Here is a 19,452-nt window from a genome sequence, read left to right as displayed (position 1 = left end):
AGTTATGAGAGATATCTGTATTGAATTTTACTGAAATAGTATAATGTAAAAGTTTTACATACATTTTATTACCTTCTGCTTCTTCCCAAAGGAGGTGAATTTTGGCATCTTCGATTGTTCTAATGGAAATATCCTTCAGGGTCTGGAATTGTTCCTGTCCCAGATCATGATACCAGCGCTTAAATCCCAACAGGTAATCAAATAGATAGTTTTTTTGTTTTTCTCAAGAACTTTTGGAATTAAGGTAAGTGACTGTTGTACGTTGCGCATCTGATGAACAAAAAGCTGGCCATAAAAATATGCAAGTCTAATATAGGCCTTATGACAGTCATGCAATTTGTATTTAAGTGTTTGAAATTCATATAGTTATTGCTTATTTTCAAGTTGCAATGCTCATGACAAAGAAGAAAATGGCATAACAGTCATTCCATTCCATTCCATTCTAAGGCAAAACTGTGATGATTTAATTCTAACTGTATTAAGCTTGGATTGAAAGAAGTTCCAAGTCCTTCTGGTAAAGCTAAAGATCTGTCCATAGTTTTATTCTAGAGTGTAGACAGGAGGTGCTGTCGTGGCTGGGTTATCCAGCATCGTTTAGTTGTCCTTTGTTTAGTGGAGCTTGCAAAGCATCACAATTGGTTCTGTTTCTTCTAGAAGTACATGTTCAGAAGTAAAAAATGTAATAAACCTCAGAGTCTTTTGAGAATGGTAGTGTCAAATCCTATTAGTTTATGCTTGCATTTTCTCAAAACTTGGAGTAATAAGGGAGATTAGAATCTATTTTCTCTGTTTGGAAGTTGCCAAATCAGAGTGGGGAAAAAACAATAAAGAAAATTGAGTGTGAGAACATGGAGGTGTCTTACTTTTTGAGAGCCTCATGCTAATTTCTGTCTTCTTATCTGGTTTAACTCATCAGGTGGCTCAGCAGCACAGTCATTTGCTCACTCCCCTCCTTTCCAGTGGGATGGAGGAGAGAATTGAAAAGAAAACAAAGTAGAACTCATGGCTTGAGATAAAACTATTTACTAAGATAGAGAAAAACAAAAGGATAATGATTATGACAAATACATGTATATGTATGTATGTTATGCACATGTAAATTGCTCAGCTAGTCCCCTGAGCAGTGGAAGAGAGTGAAATGAACTCCTACCCTGTTCAAAACTCCTTTCACGTAGTTTCATATGGTATGGACTATCCCTTTGGCCAATTTAAGTCAATTGTCCCAGTTCTGCTCCCTCCGTGCTCCTTGGGCCCTTCACTGTGAGTGGCCTTGGCTCTTGGCAACACTGCTTAACAGAAACATCAGTGTGTTATGAACATTGTTTTTCTCCTAAAACCAAAACATAGCATCATACCAGACACTCTGAAAAAAATGATTCCATCCTACTTAAGATGTTATCTAACAGAATAATTAAATCAATGCACACTTTGAAATGTTTATGCCATAGTATTGATGAGCACGTTTAGAGAGCTTTACTGATAAACTTTAATATACTGCCAAAAATAAGAAATAGCTTTCTAATAAATAAATAATTTAAGGAGCATAAGAATGCATGATCCTTATTTTACTTTTTCTTTTTTTATTTCTTTTCTTTTTCTTTCATTACTTGTTAAACAAATAGCACTGGGGAGCTGTGAAAGAAGGTCTGAAGAACAGCCAGATACAAGATTTTCTATATTCCGTTGATAGATTTGTGGATACCTTGTCATCATCAAGACAGAATCTGGAAGATAGAATTCAGCTTGCAGAAGTGGATATTGATACTTATATCAGTAATTTACAGAACCCATCTGACTACATAACTGCAGGTAAATAATTCCTACAGCAATGCGAGCACTTGGATAGTGATGCTATTCCTAAGAAAATAAATGTTATGTCATTAGTAAACATTTATTTTGAAGAATTAATTCAGCTTCCATGACCTATATACATTTTTCTGGTGACTCTTGTCAGATTTAATACTGTCTAATCACAAAATCATCAATTCTGTCCTTTAGTTCATTTATCTTAATTAGGAAGTTCCTTGCCAGATCACGTAGACACTGGCCTCCATCCTTCCTGATTTGCTGGCTAAGTAATTGCCAAGTGAAGACTGGTGTATATTCTTTGCTTTCTTTGACACTGGGGAAATCTTATCCACTATTAAATCCAAGGACTGTGAGTCAAAAAAAGACATACACACACACACACACACACACATACACACACACACACACACACGGACACATGTATATATAAATACGTAAGAAAATGGGTGGTTATATCTCTTTGAACAGTAACCTTCCACCATTTCTTATCACTGCAAGGAATTTCAGAGTGAAGTCACACCAAACTACTCAATACTTCTACCTTGTATTAGCCTAGGTAGACTAACTTCCAGAAGAGAACTGGTGGCTCTTAAGAAGAGGTAAGACATATATATGTGCATCTTGTTATAATCTTAATCTTTTCCTGTTGTTGGCAGTGATTTGAATATACTCAGTTTACATGGAGTCTTAGCCAAAAACATTTCATCTCTGTAGTTAAAAACGTAGTTTAAGACTTTTTGGAACTCATGAGACTGTGCTCTTTTTTGATTTTGAAGGCAGTAACACAGAGATCACTGAGAAACTTGAAGAGGTGTTAATGATTTGGATCAAACAGATCAGACAAGTGTTAGTGGAGAGTGAGCAAATGAGAAGGGAAGCTGATGACATTGGTCCATCTGCAGAGCTGGAACATTGGAAGTCAAGAATGTCATTATTTAATAGGTTAAGAAAGAAGCTTTATTTATTTATTTTTTAATTATAAATAAATAAACTCTAATTCCAAGAGAGATTTAAGTGTGTTTCCTTCTTCAAAGCCTTTTAGATGACATAAAGAGTTCAAGAGTAAAGAAAACTATAAGTATTCTTCAGGCTGCAAGATCGAAGACATTAAAGCAGTGGAAAGAGTTGGTAATTACTATGTTTTAATAAAAGTTTTTTAAAACTAATTCAGTACTGCATTTGTTATACACTGAGAAGTGAGTACACAATGCTAAGAATAGTTGTGTGTTTATGTTCTTTTTATACTGTGGTTTGTTGAAATACGTAACACCAATGATCCTGAAGTTAAATAGATAACTTGAAAGGAAGTCAGACTTAAAGACACTGAGTGGAATAGTGCAAAACTAAAGCAACACAGAAATACAATACTTTGTCTCTCCAACTGTACCCTATGCAGTTCAACAGTTGTGATGTCTGAAAGTTTATCATATTGTTTCTAGAATTATTGAAAACAGGCTGCTTCTTGTAGCATAACTACTTCTTCAGAGGAGCGGATACCTGTTATCTAAAATTAGCAGTCAAAATTGTAGACAGGCCAGAAAACAAATTGTAAGCAGTGTACAGACAATTTGACACCTGAAAACGCCAGGATGTAGATCTTCTACTCTTTATAAAGGTATTCTCCTGTTTTGGAAATAGTTTAGGAAAATAGTCATATCTCATTTGCCCTAACAAGTGCTTATTAAAAAGAGATGCTTGAGATGGAAGCGCCCTGATATATTCTAGGGAACTTGTCAGTTCTTCGTTCTGTAGAACCGGTAATTTAAAAAACAGTAGTACCACGTTAAAATCATTCTAGACAATTCTAAAAATTAAATTGGATTATAAAAGCTGTGCTATTGTGCCATCATCAAGTTTTGGAATTGCAGCATGAACTGTAAAAGTACAAGAACCTCTTCTCTAAATTTTAACAGTATTCTTTTCTTCTTTTTTTTTCCCCTTCAGGATGGTAGTATAACGATTGCTGCCAATGAAGCTAAAGACAATGTGAGATATCTGTATACACTGGATAAATTTTTTGCTCTACTGTCCAAGGCTTCTCCTGTAAGTAGTACTCTAAATAAAAACAGTTAACATGAAATTTAGACAAGAAAAGGCTTTTGCCAATGAAAGAAAATATCTTTTTGTTCAGTATTTACCTCTTATGCTTACTGGGTAGTAGAGAACTTTACTTCTATGGCATTTGTGAATTAACACATTTTGAATAAGCCAGAGGTAATATTAGTTTTTTGTACAGAAAGTTGTTGTCATTTCAGAAGATAACTGAAAGGTGTGAGAAAATAAGCAATAGTTCATGTTTTCTACTGCTGTTATTCTGCAGATAGTCACTCTTTTACCATACTGGATTTGACTTTTAGATGCAGTAATCTTTTATACCTGTTTTAGGGCAGTCATTTTCTCTTGTGATGGTTTCTTAATATTCCTAATATATCTGACTTGTTGATTTTCTGTGGAATCTTTCTGTGGGACAGAGAACTCTATGGTTCAGTATGCTCAGTAAAATACAGATTACTATTGCCTTTCCTTCTCCTTTCAGATTTCTTTATGTACAGATGTAGGCAAAATGAGCAAAGACCAGCTTTCTTCTTGAACTTTCTTCAGCAGGCCAACTTTTTTGTACCAGCATACAACTTTTTTCCTCAGGTAGCTTACTTTTTGCAAATCAGACTACAACGCCTTCATGTACTGGAGATCATGTTCAAAAAGAGTGCAGCCTCTGTTTTTCCTCTAGAAAATCCAGCTCTGGAAGAAAGCCTGTTCATATATGCTTAGCCAATTCCCCACTCTTTTCTTTGGACAGAGTACATTAGGATTCTGTGTGTGACTTAGATGTTTCAATTCATACTGATGTCTACAAAAACAATCAAAAGATGTTTATTACTGATAAAAGTATTCCCAGAGTGATGACATTATTAGTTATGTTTTTAGGAAATTTGAATTATTGTCTTTCTCATTTTTTCCTGATATAGGTTACAATGGTGGAACAGATACCCAGTTTAATGAATGCAGTCTGTATGATCTATTGTACATCACCACACTACAACACATCAGAGCGCATGACATCTCTTCTTCTTAAAATCACTAATCAAATGATTAACACGTGCAAGATGTATCTACGTGAAGGTGTTTCTAAAATCTGGGATCTGGACAGGTGACAATTTTAATAATTTCATCTTCATTTGTTAAAACTAAAAGTAAAGTCACAGATGAGGCATCAAAATTATTAAAAGGTAAATTTAATAGCTGCTGGTTTTCCTACCAGGCCCTCATTCCCATGTTAATTTTAAGCTTGTGACTACTCATTTTATGTAGAATTAAGTATTCTGCCAAATCATACTTACTATGTGTTGTGAAAAACTTGTTGCTGAAATGCATGTAATGTATATCAGTATACAATATTCAATATATTGTCCCAGTGGCTTTTTTGGACCAAGCCGTACTTTAGCTGTTAGAACTTGGAGCTGAGATTCTTCAGAAATAAACTCCAAGAACAGACTGGCAAAGTTCCACCTGAGATTTGTGTTTTGCCTTCAGTGAACAGTAAAGTCAGTTTGAGAAAGGGGATAATACATACCGGGATCATAATTACAATTCAGCTCTGGAATGAGATATGTGGGTGACAGAATGTCATTCAGTCTTGTATTTACTGTGTATCTATGGATAGTGTTACATGGGCAAGAACATGAGGAGTACTGATGTTGCCAAAGAGGCACTTTAAATTAAGAAGGATAGATATACAATAAGCTTGCTATTTACATATGTTCTGAGACTAATTTTGTACTTCCTTTCTGTTGTTGTTGGAAGAACTATTAGTATAGCAAAACCCCTGCATTAGAGCAAATATTAAGCATGTATTAAACCACAGAAAAGGGTAAAAATGAACATGACATTTCAAGTTAGCAGCTAGAAAAGTAATGATTAAAACTATCTCTGAAAACTCAATCAAGATTATGGTTACGGAGGTGAGAAGAAAAAGATGTTACAAACTTCCTCAACGCATAGGTAGTCAAGATGTATGTACTTGTGTAGCCAACTCAAAGAAGACACTAAGGTAACAGGCTGGGAGACAAAAAATAAATCTGACAGAAAACATTTGGTTTCCTTCTGTATTTTATTGTGGGTAAAGGGCAGTTTTCAGAAACTGCCTACAATCAATTAAGTATTTATAATTTTGTATTCTTATTTTGCCACCTGACTGAAATATTCTGTTTTAATTTGTGCTCCTGTACAGCTCCCTCATGATTATTTTATCTTCCATGCTTTTTTTTTTTTTTTTTTTTTTTCCCCAGGCAAGAATTGCTGAAGAGGATACAGCAATGCATTTTCCTGAAAGAACAGTACCAAACATCATTTCAGAGAATTAGGGAGAAGCTAAAGGAAAATCCAAGTGACAGGCAGTTTGATTTCAGGTAAGCAATTTACTCTAATATTGAATCACATTCACTTATGAGATTTATAAATGAGGTGTCATAATATCTCCTGGCTTCCTGAGAAGTTGAATGCTCAATTAAAATATAATATTTATTATACTCAGAACAAAACTTGCAGAGTTTTGTTTTGTTTTGTTTTTCTTTCTTTCTTTTTTTTTTTTCCCCCAAGATATAAGCAGTGACACATTTTTGCCAGTTGCTTGTTGATTTAACAGATGCCTAAGGGAATTCAGGGAATTTATGCATGTACTGGATTAATGCATTGAGCCGTGAATCAAATGAAAAAACTCTAGTTGTATTTAGTCAGCACTGGTCTGGGTTGTCAATCACAATGCCAAGGGGGAGTTTTACCTGTATTGGTACTTCAACCATGGAGCGTATGTTAGTATATTGTACATTCACATTCTTATCTCTTTTTGCATGTTTTTGTTTCAAGAATAACTTCTGTGAAATATGGAAAAGGTTTTAGTTGACAGATATGAGAATTAAGCATTTTCTGTATTGTATTCATTATTTCAAAATTGTTTTTAGTTGATTTGTAATTATTGCAGCATCAGTGCTTTAATGGTGAGCTTGATAGTAGTTCTGAAAGAATATAAGAAATAGGAATAGGAAAAAATGATACAAATAGATATACATAATAATTCTGTTGCTTCTTATCATCAGTGAAAACTATATTTTTGGAAAATTCGACACATTCTGTAAACGTTTGGAGAAGATTTCGGATATGAGCAATATTATGGAAAGCCTACTAGAGCTCCAGTGCATAAAAATAGAAGGAATTGAAGAGATCAATACTCACTTCCAGACCATTGCTACAAATACCAAATCAAAAGAGTATGATGTTCTGGATCACAGAAAAAAAGAGGTGCATGCACTCAATGCTTGTCTGGCGATCAATCCCTTAATCCTGTGCTATTCATTGAAGTTATGCAGGGAAGATCAAATTTTATAACTATGATTATAGCATTTTGTTGCAGTAGTAATATTTTTCCATAGTTTAATCCAGTTTGAAATAATTTGGGTGTATTTTGCTTTTTATTTCATATACTTTTGTTATTTTTTGATAAACTAGACTTTGTGTAATAAGTAATAGTGCAAACTACATTTCCTAAAGTTGTTTGTTTTTGAGATATTTTGAACTGCAGACTGAAAACTAATTTAGACAAGTCAGTGCATTAAATTCAGTTTAGCAAGTGCAAGAGTTACTCGATGTTACTTAATGGAATAATAAAGGCAGTATCAATAGCATATAATGACAATTTCAGAAGGAGAAATAAGTGACATCACCTCCAGTACTGAGTCATGTGGATAAAAACTAAAGTGATTTTTGAAGAGCTTCAGACTCAAATTCAGATTTAAATACATACTGCATATCCTAGAATTGAGCTACTTTTTTGGAAATGTAGCTCGCTTGCTTTAGTGAATTGACAGCCTCTCAATGGAAGTGCTAGAAATGTTGACTTGCTTTCCTGCCTTCCTGAACTATTGCTTGCGAGTGTGCTTAAATCATTTATGTCCAGAGGGCTTTTGGCTTTATTATAATAATAACGCACCGCAGTCTGTAAAGTGCTCTAGAGAGGCCACCCAGTTTGCTAATCTTGATGAGTTTCATATCTGTACTGCGAGCTGATTAAGTGTACCATGTTCTCTCTGATGAGGTTGTTAGCTTTCCTCTGCCTGTCCTGTGTTCATAAAGATGGGGCTGTAATCATATAGCCTAATAATTCTTAAGTTTTTGTTTGCTTTGCTTAGACTTTTAACGCCTTCATTATTGGTCTCATCTCTGTTCTCTTTAACTAACATCCTAGGCAGATAACACAAATTTCCCAGAAACCTTATGTAAAAAAATTGCATAAAGTGAAAGCAACAGTACAGATTAATATTTTTTTCCTTTTACAATTTTCTAGTTTGATAAAGATTACCTTCAGTTTAAGAACCAAATTGCAACACTGTATGAGTCCATACAAGAATTTGTGGATTCCTGTTTTGAGAAGACTGTGACTGTAAGTAATTTTATAAATGCAAGCTCCTGTTCTGGTGTTCAGAAAGGCTGAGTATCCACAATTCCTGTTGTATTCCGTTGTTACTGGTATTGTTTTGTGCTATACTGGAGCTGCCTGAGATAAGGTAGGAGGACATCAAGCCTACTACAACAGACTGTCAGAATATGTGTAAAAGTGCTGAAAGTTAACATTTTTTAATAGTTACTGCTTGTTGCATGTAGCATCTTTCCTTACTAACTCTATATAGCACTATTTTTTCTTTCTGGCTTATTTTCTTTCCTCAGCCTAGTACTCTCCATCCCCCTTCCACCCTGCTATTGATATTGACACACTAGGATAGGTCCTTCTTTCTCTCACTGTGTTTTGGACTGTCATATTTATGTGGCTCTATCTTCTTCCATTATCTTTTGACTGACTTTCTGTTTCTTTCTTACTCTGCTCTCTTTCAGTGTTCCCTGTCCTGTGTTCTGTATACTCACTTGCAGAAGTCCGTAAGTCATGTTCAGTTCTGTGGTGATTTCCCTCTTTCCTTCCAAAAAATAGGTATCTGCTTTCCTCCTTAAAAAAAAAAAAAAGGCAAAACCAAATTAAAGCTGTTGTAAAGGCATACAACATAATTTTCTTGTGCCCAGTGAAAGGAAACAACTCATGTTTGTCAGTATTCCCAGACTTTGTGGTAAGATTGTTGTAGATAATTAAACAGTACGTGCAATCTGATGGTAGAGTTCAGCAGCAATTCTACTGCAGCCCAGTCTCCTATTGCTGGAAAAATCAGAGGTAAAGCCAAGCTACTGATCCTCTTTTGCTGTATGTCAGTATAGAAATGAAAGAGAAGTTGAAAGTGCAGAGGGAAGACCTCAGTTTGTTGCCTCATCAGATGTAAGACTTCAGGCTGGAAGGTCTTTCATAGGTTGCCCATATTTATATATGCAAAAATATCACATTAGTCAGAACAGGTGAGTTCGACGCAAAATTGCATTTCTTGAACTGTTAGGTATTCACTTAGTGGAGAATAATGCAGGCTAGTTAGCTTTTTTCTTTTACGTGGAAAAGAAAAGCAATTATGTGATTCCTGATAGAAACAACACACACACACACACACAAAAAAAAAACAAAACAAAAAAAAAAACAAAAAAAACACAAAAAAAACAACCAACCAAAAAAAAAAATCAAAAAACCACAAAAGAAAAATAGTGGGAAGATATCTGTAATTATCACAGAAGGTGAATTCAAATTTGGTTATTCAAATTACAGGGTGATCTAAAGGGAAAATGGAAAATGTTAATTTTAAACAAATGCAATTAAATTTAATTATTGTGAAAGTAAAAGATGCTATACTCAGATTTTAAATTTTATCGTACAAGAGCATATTTGAGATACTTCCTGTTGCACTTCAAAGTTATTCCTGTTAGACTGGCAGGAGTAATGAATTAGTTTCTGCCATCTGTTACCTTAATGTCAGTACTGTTCATTGATTCACGCCCTGACAATGAAATGAGATGTAAATGAAGCAGAAGGAAAACTATAGGTGTTCTACTACACCTACTACAACTATTTACAGAAAAAAAAGAGTAAGGTTTGGAGGGTCAGAACAAAATAAGTGTTCCAACATTCTGTGATGGTGGAAGTCTCTTTGTTAAGGCTATGGTAAGTTTTTTAGTTTTTTTTTAGACAGCATGAAATACTAAAGTTCACTAATTTGTCTGGAAGTATTTTCTGTGCTTCTTAGAAAATTACTTACAAATTTATATAACTTACGTTATAAATAGAAAGAACCAGGCTTTATGAACAATGACTATCTAAACATTTTTTGCAGTAAATGTTCCCTCTTCCTTTTTAGACTGAACAGATGCTGAGACTTCTGATGAAGCTTGAGCAAATAGGAGAAAATCAAATTGATCTTAATGAGAAGTATACCATTGTCCTTCAGCAATACACTCAAGACTTAGACTTTGTGCAAAAACTCTACCAGGAGCAAAAAGAAAATCCACCTATCCCACGTAATATACCACCAGTAAGAATGAAATAAATGAGAGAGAGAAAGGTTTTTTTGTCTTGGCTTTTTACGTTAATGGAAATATAACTTCATATCTTTTGTATTTTAGGTAACAGGGAAGATTATGTGGGCCCAGCAGTTGTTCAGAAAAATTGACCATCCAATGAGATTCTTTAAAAAGAAAACTACGCTTCTGAAGGTCAGAAATGAGCAAAGGATAGTTTATGCTAAATTCCAAATTATTAACAGACAGAAATTATTTTTTTCCTAAATTCACTTTTCTAACAATTCTATTCAAGGTTCTCTAATGGGATGGTATTACTATTTGCTCCAGATCTCAAATTCTTTTTGCAACACTGTTATTCTGTAGCTCAGGACAGATACTTTCCTTGAGGTGTTAAGCTGATGACTTCATCAAATTCTGTTGTCCTTCCTGGGACTTGTGTTATTCCTAATCAGAGCATTGTTGGCCGTAGACCTATGCTTAGAGCCTTCTCACTGCAATACTTTATAATGTAGAGAACAGAGATATTAAACTTCAAATGCTTCACGTAACCATAGAATTTCCTGAGTTGAATGAGACCCACAAGCATTATTAAGCCCAACTCCCCACAGGACCACCTCAAATTCATATCCTATGTCTGAGAGCATTGTCTAGCTGCTGCTTGAATTTTGAGAACTTTAAAGTCATGTAGTCCTGCTGTAGATGCAGGGGCACCTACAGTTCAATCAGACTGCTTAGAGCCTGGTCCAGCCTGACCATGAGTGTCTGCAGGGATGTGACTTTCACCACCCCACTGGTCAACCTGTTCCATTACCTCACCACCCTTACTGTAAAAAACGTTTTTCTTGTGCCCAGGCTAAATCTCCCCTCATTTAATTTGAAACCATTTCCCCTTGTCCTATCACAACTGACTGCTGAAGAGTCTGTCCCCTTCCTTTTTACAGCCCCCTTTAGATACTGAAAGGCTGCTCTCAGGTCTCCCGGGAGCCTTCTCTTCTTCAGGCCAAACGGCCCCAGCTCTCTCAGCCCTTCCTTCTAGGAAGGTATTCTATCCCTTGGATCATTTCTGTGTCCCTCCTCTGGATATGCTACAACAGATCTATGTTTCGCCTGCACTGAGGCCTCCACCTCGGATGCAGTACTCTAGATGAAGATGTTCTTTTGTTCTTTTTTTGCCCTCTCTTAAATTGAGTAACATGAAACTTTGTTTTGTTTTCCTAATGGTAGTGAGGAAAACCTTACTGGAGGACATTTCTATTACGTTAGGCTCATCAAATTGATTAAATGGTGCTGGCATTTCTAATTTCTTTTTTATTTTATTTTATTTTATTTGCAGACATTGGAAATGAAAAAGGTTGCTAAGAGCTACAATAAAATGGCTGCGGTTCTTTTGGAATTTGAACTTATTTATTATAGAGCGTGGTGCAGGTTTGCTGACCAGGCTAGAAATGCTCTACATGCTTTTTTACTTGTCAGGCACCCAGAAACCAATGTAAGTAGGATTGATTTTGTATTACTGCTGCTCTGTTTAGAATTACCTATGATACTTCACTCATGTCATGCAAAGACAAGCACAGCATTAAAGTAATCTTAATAAGGATAGAAAATGAACTACTTTAATTGATGAAGCTGTATTTTTTTCCTTTTTATGCTAGGATACAGACATAATCATCTCTCTTCTTCATAAGCCCCTTGCCTCATTCAAGACATGTAAGAGGCAGTACCCCGCAAATGCACGTTTGATATAGATTTGTCTACATCTTTTAATGTATTGTTTCATGTATTTTTCTCTTTGTTAGCCAAAATATTAGTCAAACAGAGAGTTTTTAATTAGATTGTAGGCTTTTCTATACTGTTCAACATCACTGTGTTGCCTATATTGCAGTCACTAATTTGCTTTCAATATTGCTAGCTGAGACAGCAAATCCTACCATTCTTTAAAGTTGACTTACTCTGCTGTGCTGCAGAAAATTACAGATAAAATGGACATTTTTTGAATTACGGACTCCATAGTGGAAAACTAGAACCTGATTTTCAGCTTAATTTATCACCTTATTAGCATTTTATGCCCTAAGAAACGTACGGAGGCTAAGCAGAGACACAACATTTCTCTGCAGTCTACAGATGGAAAAACTGAGACGAGAAGGCAAATCAGCTTTCACAGGGACAGGTGCAGAACTAGAATCAGACTTGGGAAGTCACACCAGCCAAGTATTTAGGGCCCAGGGAGGAAATCACAGGAAAATGAAATCAGTGGAAGCTATTGGATTATTAATATTCTGGAAAATCTGGAAATTGCTTGTACAGGAGCCTGGAGATCTTTGAAGAAATTGCAACATGGGGATCAATTTAAAAAGTTTTGGCTAGTCCTCTATATTTTGTCATGTCTTCCAGATGTAACAAAGTGTATGTAATCGCTAAACTATTAAAATACTGCTTTGTTTTTTTCTCTCCCTGCCCCTTTCCTCCGCACTACCACTATATGAAGGAATTGGTTGTAAACTTGGATCCAGTGGTCCTGGAAGTACTTTATGAAACAAAGTACCTGAAAAAAATGCATTTTAACATTCCAGATGTTGTCCTCAGCTTGTGTGCAGATGAAGAACAGATTAAAAAACATCAAATGGAGTGAGTGAACACTTTCTGGATTCTCATCTGCAGATAGGAATCCTTAGCTTTGAGTCTGTTGTATGCACTTTTGATTTGTTGTAACTTTTCACTGTGGTAGAATTTAACTGAAATTTTATTCTTTCCCCCTGCAATTCCATAGTAGTACTATTAATATGCAATTATTCCTCTCTCCACAAAATTATTGTAGCTAGATAATGTCTACATGCTTTTATTTTGTTACTACAACAGCTACTCTGTAAGTGGAATTTCTAGGTACTGCTGAGGCATCTCCACACTATAATATATGGATTGCATTCCAAAGTATCACACTTACTTTTGTAACAGAAGAATGCTTTTGATATTAAGTTGGAATTTATCACTTGATTGAGACACAACCCAAATGTTGGTATAGGTAATACATTAACTAAGTTACTATATGTAAATATTCAAGTTTTTTTTTTCCTCATGCTAAATATCTGAAATAACCTATGCTGATTTTAAATAGTTTATTTCTGTCATTGTAACAGCTAAATTCTGTGCTGTAGAAGTTCTTTTCAGTTCTTTGGGATCCTGATTATTAGTTCTTTAAGTAAGAATGATAGGTCTAAAAAGAGTCCTTTTCGTAAGGAGTGTACTTAAAGTAGTTTTTATATAGAAGTGGACAAAAAAGGATAAAGTTTAAAGAGTTTCATAACTGAATTGAAATCCTCTCAGCTCTCCTTTCTACTGATAAAATTTTCAGTCTTTCATTCTTGAAATGACACATTTTTCAGGAAATATCCATGGAGAGTTTCAAAACAAACCTAAAATTTCTAACATGCAAATAAAACAACATTCTTCAGTCTTCTGAAAACAGTTCTTATATTTGCCATCCAAGGGAAACAAAAATGTACAGAAAGTGTTTGCAATAAAAGAAAATCCAAATTTATTTTCTATTGTAAAAGAGATTTCAGACCAACTCCCTGAGCAAAGAAGGAATATTCAGACACTAATTTTGCCTTAAGTAACATTGGAAAAATACTCTGCATTCTGTGAATAGACTCTCTCAGTATAATGTTTGTAATAATATTTAGTATTATGGTTTTAATCTGACATAGAGCACAGTTATCATTTTTCTGCAGCAGCTCTTGTAAATAACCTGTTTTGTATCTTTAACTTCTGAGCTGCATTGTCTTCCAGTTCTTTTTTATGGAGCTCTGTTATGAAGCTCCATTTTCATAAAAATACTGATTCAGAATTTGGCTCCTTTGGCATTTTGTGCCCTGAGTACTATGAATCTAGATTTTCTTATAAGTAGTGTCTTTTCATACAGGGTTTTTTTTTTCTTTCTTTTTTTTTTTTTCCTGTAAGATAGGAAGAAGGGAAGAAAAACACAGTGTTTTCAATCTCCTTATTTTTGACTGTAATGCATTTTCCTTGGAAGAAAGTAGCCCTAAATAGATAGCTTCCTGGGAATAATTATTTCTTCAGTCTGGTTATAGTGTTTGAGAGGAGAAAGATACCTAGTTAGAACTGGGAGAGACTTTAATTTTTAACGTGGGATCAGGACTTGCAACTCTTATTAACAGAAAATGTGACCAAATTCTGTGTGTTTCTTATATCTGAAATAAACACATTCTAAACATGACCATGTCTTACAGTCTCAAGAATCTATTGATCAATTACAAAGAGCATCTGAATAGAATTCCCGTTGTGCTGAAACCACTAATGAAGCCATTCATAGAACAAGTTGAGGATGCCCTTGCTCCAGGCATCACACTGCTGTCCTGGACTTCTTCAAACATCAATAAATGTATGTAGGAAGAGAAGTAGTGGCAAGCTGTTGATAATATTGTTTGGTGGTACTGTCTGTAAAGCCTCGACTCTCTAACTGTCTTGCAAACTTGAGTGAATAATATTACATCATATTATTAGGGCTTGAATTGCATTGTGTTTCTGAATTACATACCTTTTCATTTACTGACTTTAAACTGTCACATCATGCTTCTAAAATTATTGTGCATTTTTACTTTTTCCTCTATCAGTGTCTCTCTGATCTGTTTCCAAGTAAGTGTCCTCAGAAGGAAAAATGTAGAGCTCTTCTTATGCCTGCACTCTATTTCTCTGTGAAAAAAATGGTTTGTGGACTGACCTCTTTGCTTCAGATAGGTAACTGTAGCCTGACTGATACAAGAGTGGGAGATAAGAGAACAAACATTTGGTGCTGTAATAATGTCTCTTATCTTTTCTATAGAAAGGACTTTTTAACTGACGCTGAACATCCTGAAATAGACATGACTAAATTCAAATTTGAAAATAGTACGGGACAGAGTTCTATTTTTTCTAAGAAAACTTTAAAAATTCTGAACTATGCATGGAGTTTTCCCAACACAGCCATTAAGACAGAATGTTATCCTCATCAAGTACAGCATAAACTTAACTCTATAATAGTGTCGTTGAAATGGATATATGTAAAGCTCTTAGCAAGATTTTTGTAGTTTGAATCTGTGAGAAAACAGTAGTTCATGCTTCTAAATCCGTTCTCGACTGAGACAAACTGATGTTGGGCTTCCACCTTTTTCTTCAAAATGAAAAGCAGCAAGATAAACAGGAACAGATTCAGGCATGGTTTTGTGCAGCATCTGTGACTGTGCCATGTGACACTAGTGGAAAGGGCAGAGCTGGCCACCTTTTAGCCTTTTACTTGATCTTTACCTGACTGGAAAACAAACCAACAACAACAACAAAAAAAGACAAGGTTTCCCTCTGTTTGAAAGCATGGGGGCCTGTGGAAGCCTTCTAGACTAAAACTTGGAAAATGAGAAATAAATGGATTTAGAAATACCTAATTTTTATGTATTAAAAAAAGAAAAGCATCTATGAAATTAGTTGGATAATTTGTTCATTCTAGTCAATAAAAAAGACAAGATTCAATCATTAACTTCCTAATAGCAATAAATGGTATCTTCTATTTTAAACATTCAACAGTTAGACACTACTGTCACACTGCAGCATTTTAGGTATTGTAACGATTTAATTCTACATACAGTAAGGCAAAGTACAGATAATTCAAATTATGCTATCTGCTAATAACCAAAATGTGGCAGATGAGTTATTTCTCTCTTTTTACATTAAGTATAAAAGACAGCAAAAGAATTTATCCACTCTATTCAGAAACAATCATTTTTAGTCAGCTTAGTAAACACATCTGCTAAGGGACTCACTTTGTCTCTTTCCAAATTAAATTAGGTCATATACAGGAAAGAAAAAGTCTAGTGGTTTAACCTATGTGCAGTCTTGAGGAATTTTAGCTGCTCAATCTACAATGCTGACTTTCACACTGTAGGTCCTTAGGAGAACCAGAATATTTTTTGTACATTTGTTCCTCTCTTTTTTTCCAATGATTTTTGTTAATCCTCTTCATTCCAGTATTAATAGAGAAGAAATATTTTGAAGGTTCTTCTGTTACTTACTGTAAAATGGTTCGATTTAAAGACTCCAAAGTACAGGAAGTCCATCATGCTTTGGTTTCACACCTTAATTCCATATTCCATTGTTGTTAAAATCATCATTTAATTGTAATGATTTGGGGCAGGCTGGGGAGATTTAGGAGGTTCATATTTCACGTGATTTGTTTTCATTTTGTTTTCTTTGCTTAGTTATTGAAAATGTTTATAGTACCATGAGGGAATTGGACTTTATAGTCAAAGAAGCTGCTGACACCCTGGAGTGCAGAATTGAAAGAGTTCTGGAGGATATGTCAAACACTGCTCTGATAGTTTTACCGGAAGATGAACCTATAGATGTATCTACATTCTTGGAACATACAGAAAATCTTGCTGTCTCTACTGCTCGCAAACTTTCTCAGTAAGTGTATTATTGCATAGATTTGAAGGCTTGATTTGGGAGCAAGTATTTATGTATTACTTTTTATGCACAGAGAATGTACTTCTAAAAAAATTATTCTTACTGTTACTGACTACTAGTGTAAAGCAAAATGATAGTCTCAGATTACAGAGCAGGGACTCCCAAGTAACTTGAATATAGCATATTAAAATTGCATTTATAGCATTTAGCATTTTGTATCTTTCTTCTTACGGCATTCTACTGAAGAGCAAGGAAAATGGAACTGGATAAAACTTGAAAAGTCATCTCAGTGCTAACTGCTTGATTCTTAATGCTAACTCAGTAATGTAAGACTTCTCATTTACCCAGAGCTGAAAATCTTTTAGTTTATGCTTATTTTCCACAATATAGAAGAGTAATTGTTCTGTTCTTCTCCAAAAAGCATCTGTGTACATTTTGCAAAACATGATACTCACTTTCTATTTATTTCTTTACTATTTTTGATTTCAGAGCTAGAAAATACGTCAAGAAGATAACTAACATTTCCTTACTGAATTGTCTTGATAAACCTGCTTTTTCTTTCTTAACTACAGCCAGAAAAAGAACTTATTTTTCTTTGATTGTTATGAAGACCAGTTGTATAAAATATAACAGAGTCTGATGAATGGGTTTCCTGACGGTCTGCATATCTTAATGCCTTACATTCTGTGCATGTCTAAGCAGTAGGAGCAAAGGGAAAAGTAGAAGGGTGTCTCCCTGCACATACGGCACTTCAGAGTGCATTGGAGCTGAGGATGCATCTGTAAACAAGTTAAAGATTATTCCTTATGTTTGACTTGATGTGGATGACTGTAAGGTTGTTTTTGCAGACAGAGTCAGCAAGTGGAATGCTCTGTGTATGAACTGGTAGACACTCTTATGCACAGGCTGAAAGCAGATACTGGAAGAACTCTGGAGGTAAGGCCTCTACAGTATTAAAAGTAACCTGCTATAATGTAGTCAGATATTTGATATTTCACTTATACAGTGGATAATATCTTTACTTGTCTAAGAGTTTCCCTTTAACTCTTCAGGATTCATACTCCTGTACGCATCTTGACACAAAACAGAAAACACGCTGCCAAGAATGCATGTCTTGTTGTTGCTATTATCTCACGGGACAGCTTTGTCAGAGGAATACTGATTCTTTAGTCAGATGTGAGTCTTTTGTTTTCAGATTTATTTAGTTTTTTAATATCACTTGAAGATTTTTTTGCCAGGTTTATTGTGGTAAAAAATATAACTTAAATATTGCATTTATTTAGGCACGAAGATTTCCTTAGAGTCCTTGAGACATCAATTGCGTGTTGTTGACTCTAGGTATCAGATGATCAGGTCTGTAGAGACAAAGAGAATTCCTTTGTTCAAAACTGAATTTCAGCTGGCTATTCCTAATGTTGTCTTGCGACCAAGTCTCGAAGATATTCAGGTAACTGAATAACTGCTCGTCTCAGTCATTTCTGTTAAAAATATGTATTAATGCATTATTTTAAAACCAGATTTGCAAGTTTAAGCTGGTGTTAGCAATAAAGGAAGTGGAAGAAAAGATTAGAAGTCACTTGAGTTCATATGACGTCACTGGATGCTAAGAACAAAACCATGAATTAAGTTTGTTATGCAGTAGAATCAACCATTTTCCTACAAGCTTATCAACTCCTTTTCACAGTCCACTACAAACGTTTTCAAAGCAAGTGCAAGAAAGAAAATAGAATTCCTTTGATACACTGATTTGACTTCCTTGTCTCCTTAAACACTTTCAGAATTTAAAAAGACATGATCATTTTGAAATATTCAGTAATCAGATTTGTGCAATAGTGAAATATAAAGAAAAATATTACAAGCCTGGAGCCCTGAACTGTGGAAGAGTTTAAAGAAATATTTAAGTTACTTACACTAATTCAGCTAAATTCTTATGTTTTTATTTACAATCTGCTATGATCTCTGAAGTTCTTTGGAAAGTATTAGTTGTTTATGTGGTTAACTTGAAGATTTTTCAGCTGGAATTGCCACCATCAAAATCAGTTGCTGAATTCTTTCTCAGGTTTCATTTGCAGCCTTTAGATATTGTCAGTAAGAAATCAGACCACAAAGTGTAATTTTTAAATACCATAGGTAGAAAAGTTATATGATAATTTATATAGCTGCCTGTATAAATTCAGACAAATTTACTCAGACATTCTGATATGAATGTGAAATATAATATTAATATTATTTTATGTTTATAACCAATGTAAAGTGAAATAATACTTAATTTATTATTCCTCAGTGGCTCATAGATCTCTTTCTCTGCTATATTCTTATTTGAAGAATGCATAAAAATAGAATGTCTGACTGACAAAGCTTTATGGGGTACTCTTTCTCCTAACAAAATCTATTTTGTGTGATTCTACTCCATGCTTATTAGAACAGTTCTGCTAAAGATAGGTACAACGTTTCCATTTTGGTATTGTTCAGAGGATCTGTTTTTTTCCTTCATTCCTTCCCCCTCCATCCCCTCCCCCCCTTACTTGTTCTGCTCTCTCTGTGTGCTCAAAGTAGATGTTTTACTATTTTCAGAGTGCTGTAAACAAAGCAGTAAATATAATGTTATCAATAGCCAAAGATATCCCACTCTGGAAATTTGCTTACTTACATCATAAGCAGCAGCAGGTGAGTGTTTTATGTTATTATTTTAAAATTTCAATATTTTGGTTAACATTTCTCAATTTCATATGAATGTGTTCTGCAATAATA

The 19,452-nt window shown here is 34.7% G+C and overlaps 1 protein-coding gene across 6 annotated transcripts in view; it reads left to right on the top strand.

Annotated features, from left to right (window-relative positions):
- Positions 1 to 19,452, top strand: part of LOC100549719 (dynein axonemal heavy chain 5-like) — a 150,791-nt gene that overhangs the window by 10,811 nt on the left and 120,528 nt on the right. For all 6 annotated transcript variants that reach the window (XM_085220604.1, XM_085220606.1, XM_085220605.1 and 3 more), the window contains exons 8-26: positions 92 to 193; positions 1,623 to 1,809; positions 2,586 to 2,751; positions 2,844 to 2,937; positions 3,754 to 3,852; positions 4,779 to 4,960; positions 6,099 to 6,218; positions 6,906 to 7,107; positions 8,150 to 8,245; positions 10,086 to 10,259; positions 10,351 to 10,440; positions 11,582 to 11,737; positions 12,734 to 12,873; positions 14,496 to 14,647; positions 16,494 to 16,701; positions 17,550 to 17,637; positions 17,754 to 17,877; positions 17,985 to 18,148; positions 19,276 to 19,368. In XM_085220604.1, coding sequence (XP_085076730.1) covers positions 92 to 193; positions 1,623 to 1,809; positions 2,586 to 2,751; positions 2,844 to 2,937; positions 3,754 to 3,852; positions 4,779 to 4,960; positions 6,099 to 6,218; positions 6,906 to 7,107; positions 8,150 to 8,245; positions 10,086 to 10,259; positions 10,351 to 10,440; positions 11,582 to 11,737; positions 12,734 to 12,873; positions 14,496 to 14,647; positions 16,494 to 16,701; positions 17,550 to 17,637; positions 17,754 to 17,877; positions 17,985 to 18,148; positions 19,276 to 19,368 — 2,637 coding nt within the window. The remainder of the gene's footprint in view (positions 1 to 91; positions 194 to 1,622; positions 1,810 to 2,585; positions 2,752 to 2,843; positions 2,938 to 3,753; positions 3,853 to 4,778; positions 4,961 to 6,098; positions 6,219 to 6,905; positions 7,108 to 8,149; positions 8,246 to 10,085; positions 10,260 to 10,350; positions 10,441 to 11,581; positions 11,738 to 12,733; positions 12,874 to 14,495; positions 14,648 to 16,493; positions 16,702 to 17,549; positions 17,638 to 17,753; positions 17,878 to 17,984; positions 18,149 to 19,275; positions 19,369 to 19,452) is intronic.

This window comes from Meleagris gallopavo, chromosome 3 (genome assembly GCF_905368555.1).
Source record: "Meleagris gallopavo chromosome 3, MGAL_WU_HG_1.1, whole genome shotgun sequence".
Taxonomy (NCBI): domain Eukaryota; kingdom Metazoa; phylum Chordata; class Aves; order Galliformes; family Phasianidae; genus Meleagris; species Meleagris gallopavo.
The sequence above is the reverse complement of the archived record's forward strand: the minus strand, read 5'-3'. Positions and strand labels throughout refer to the sequence as shown.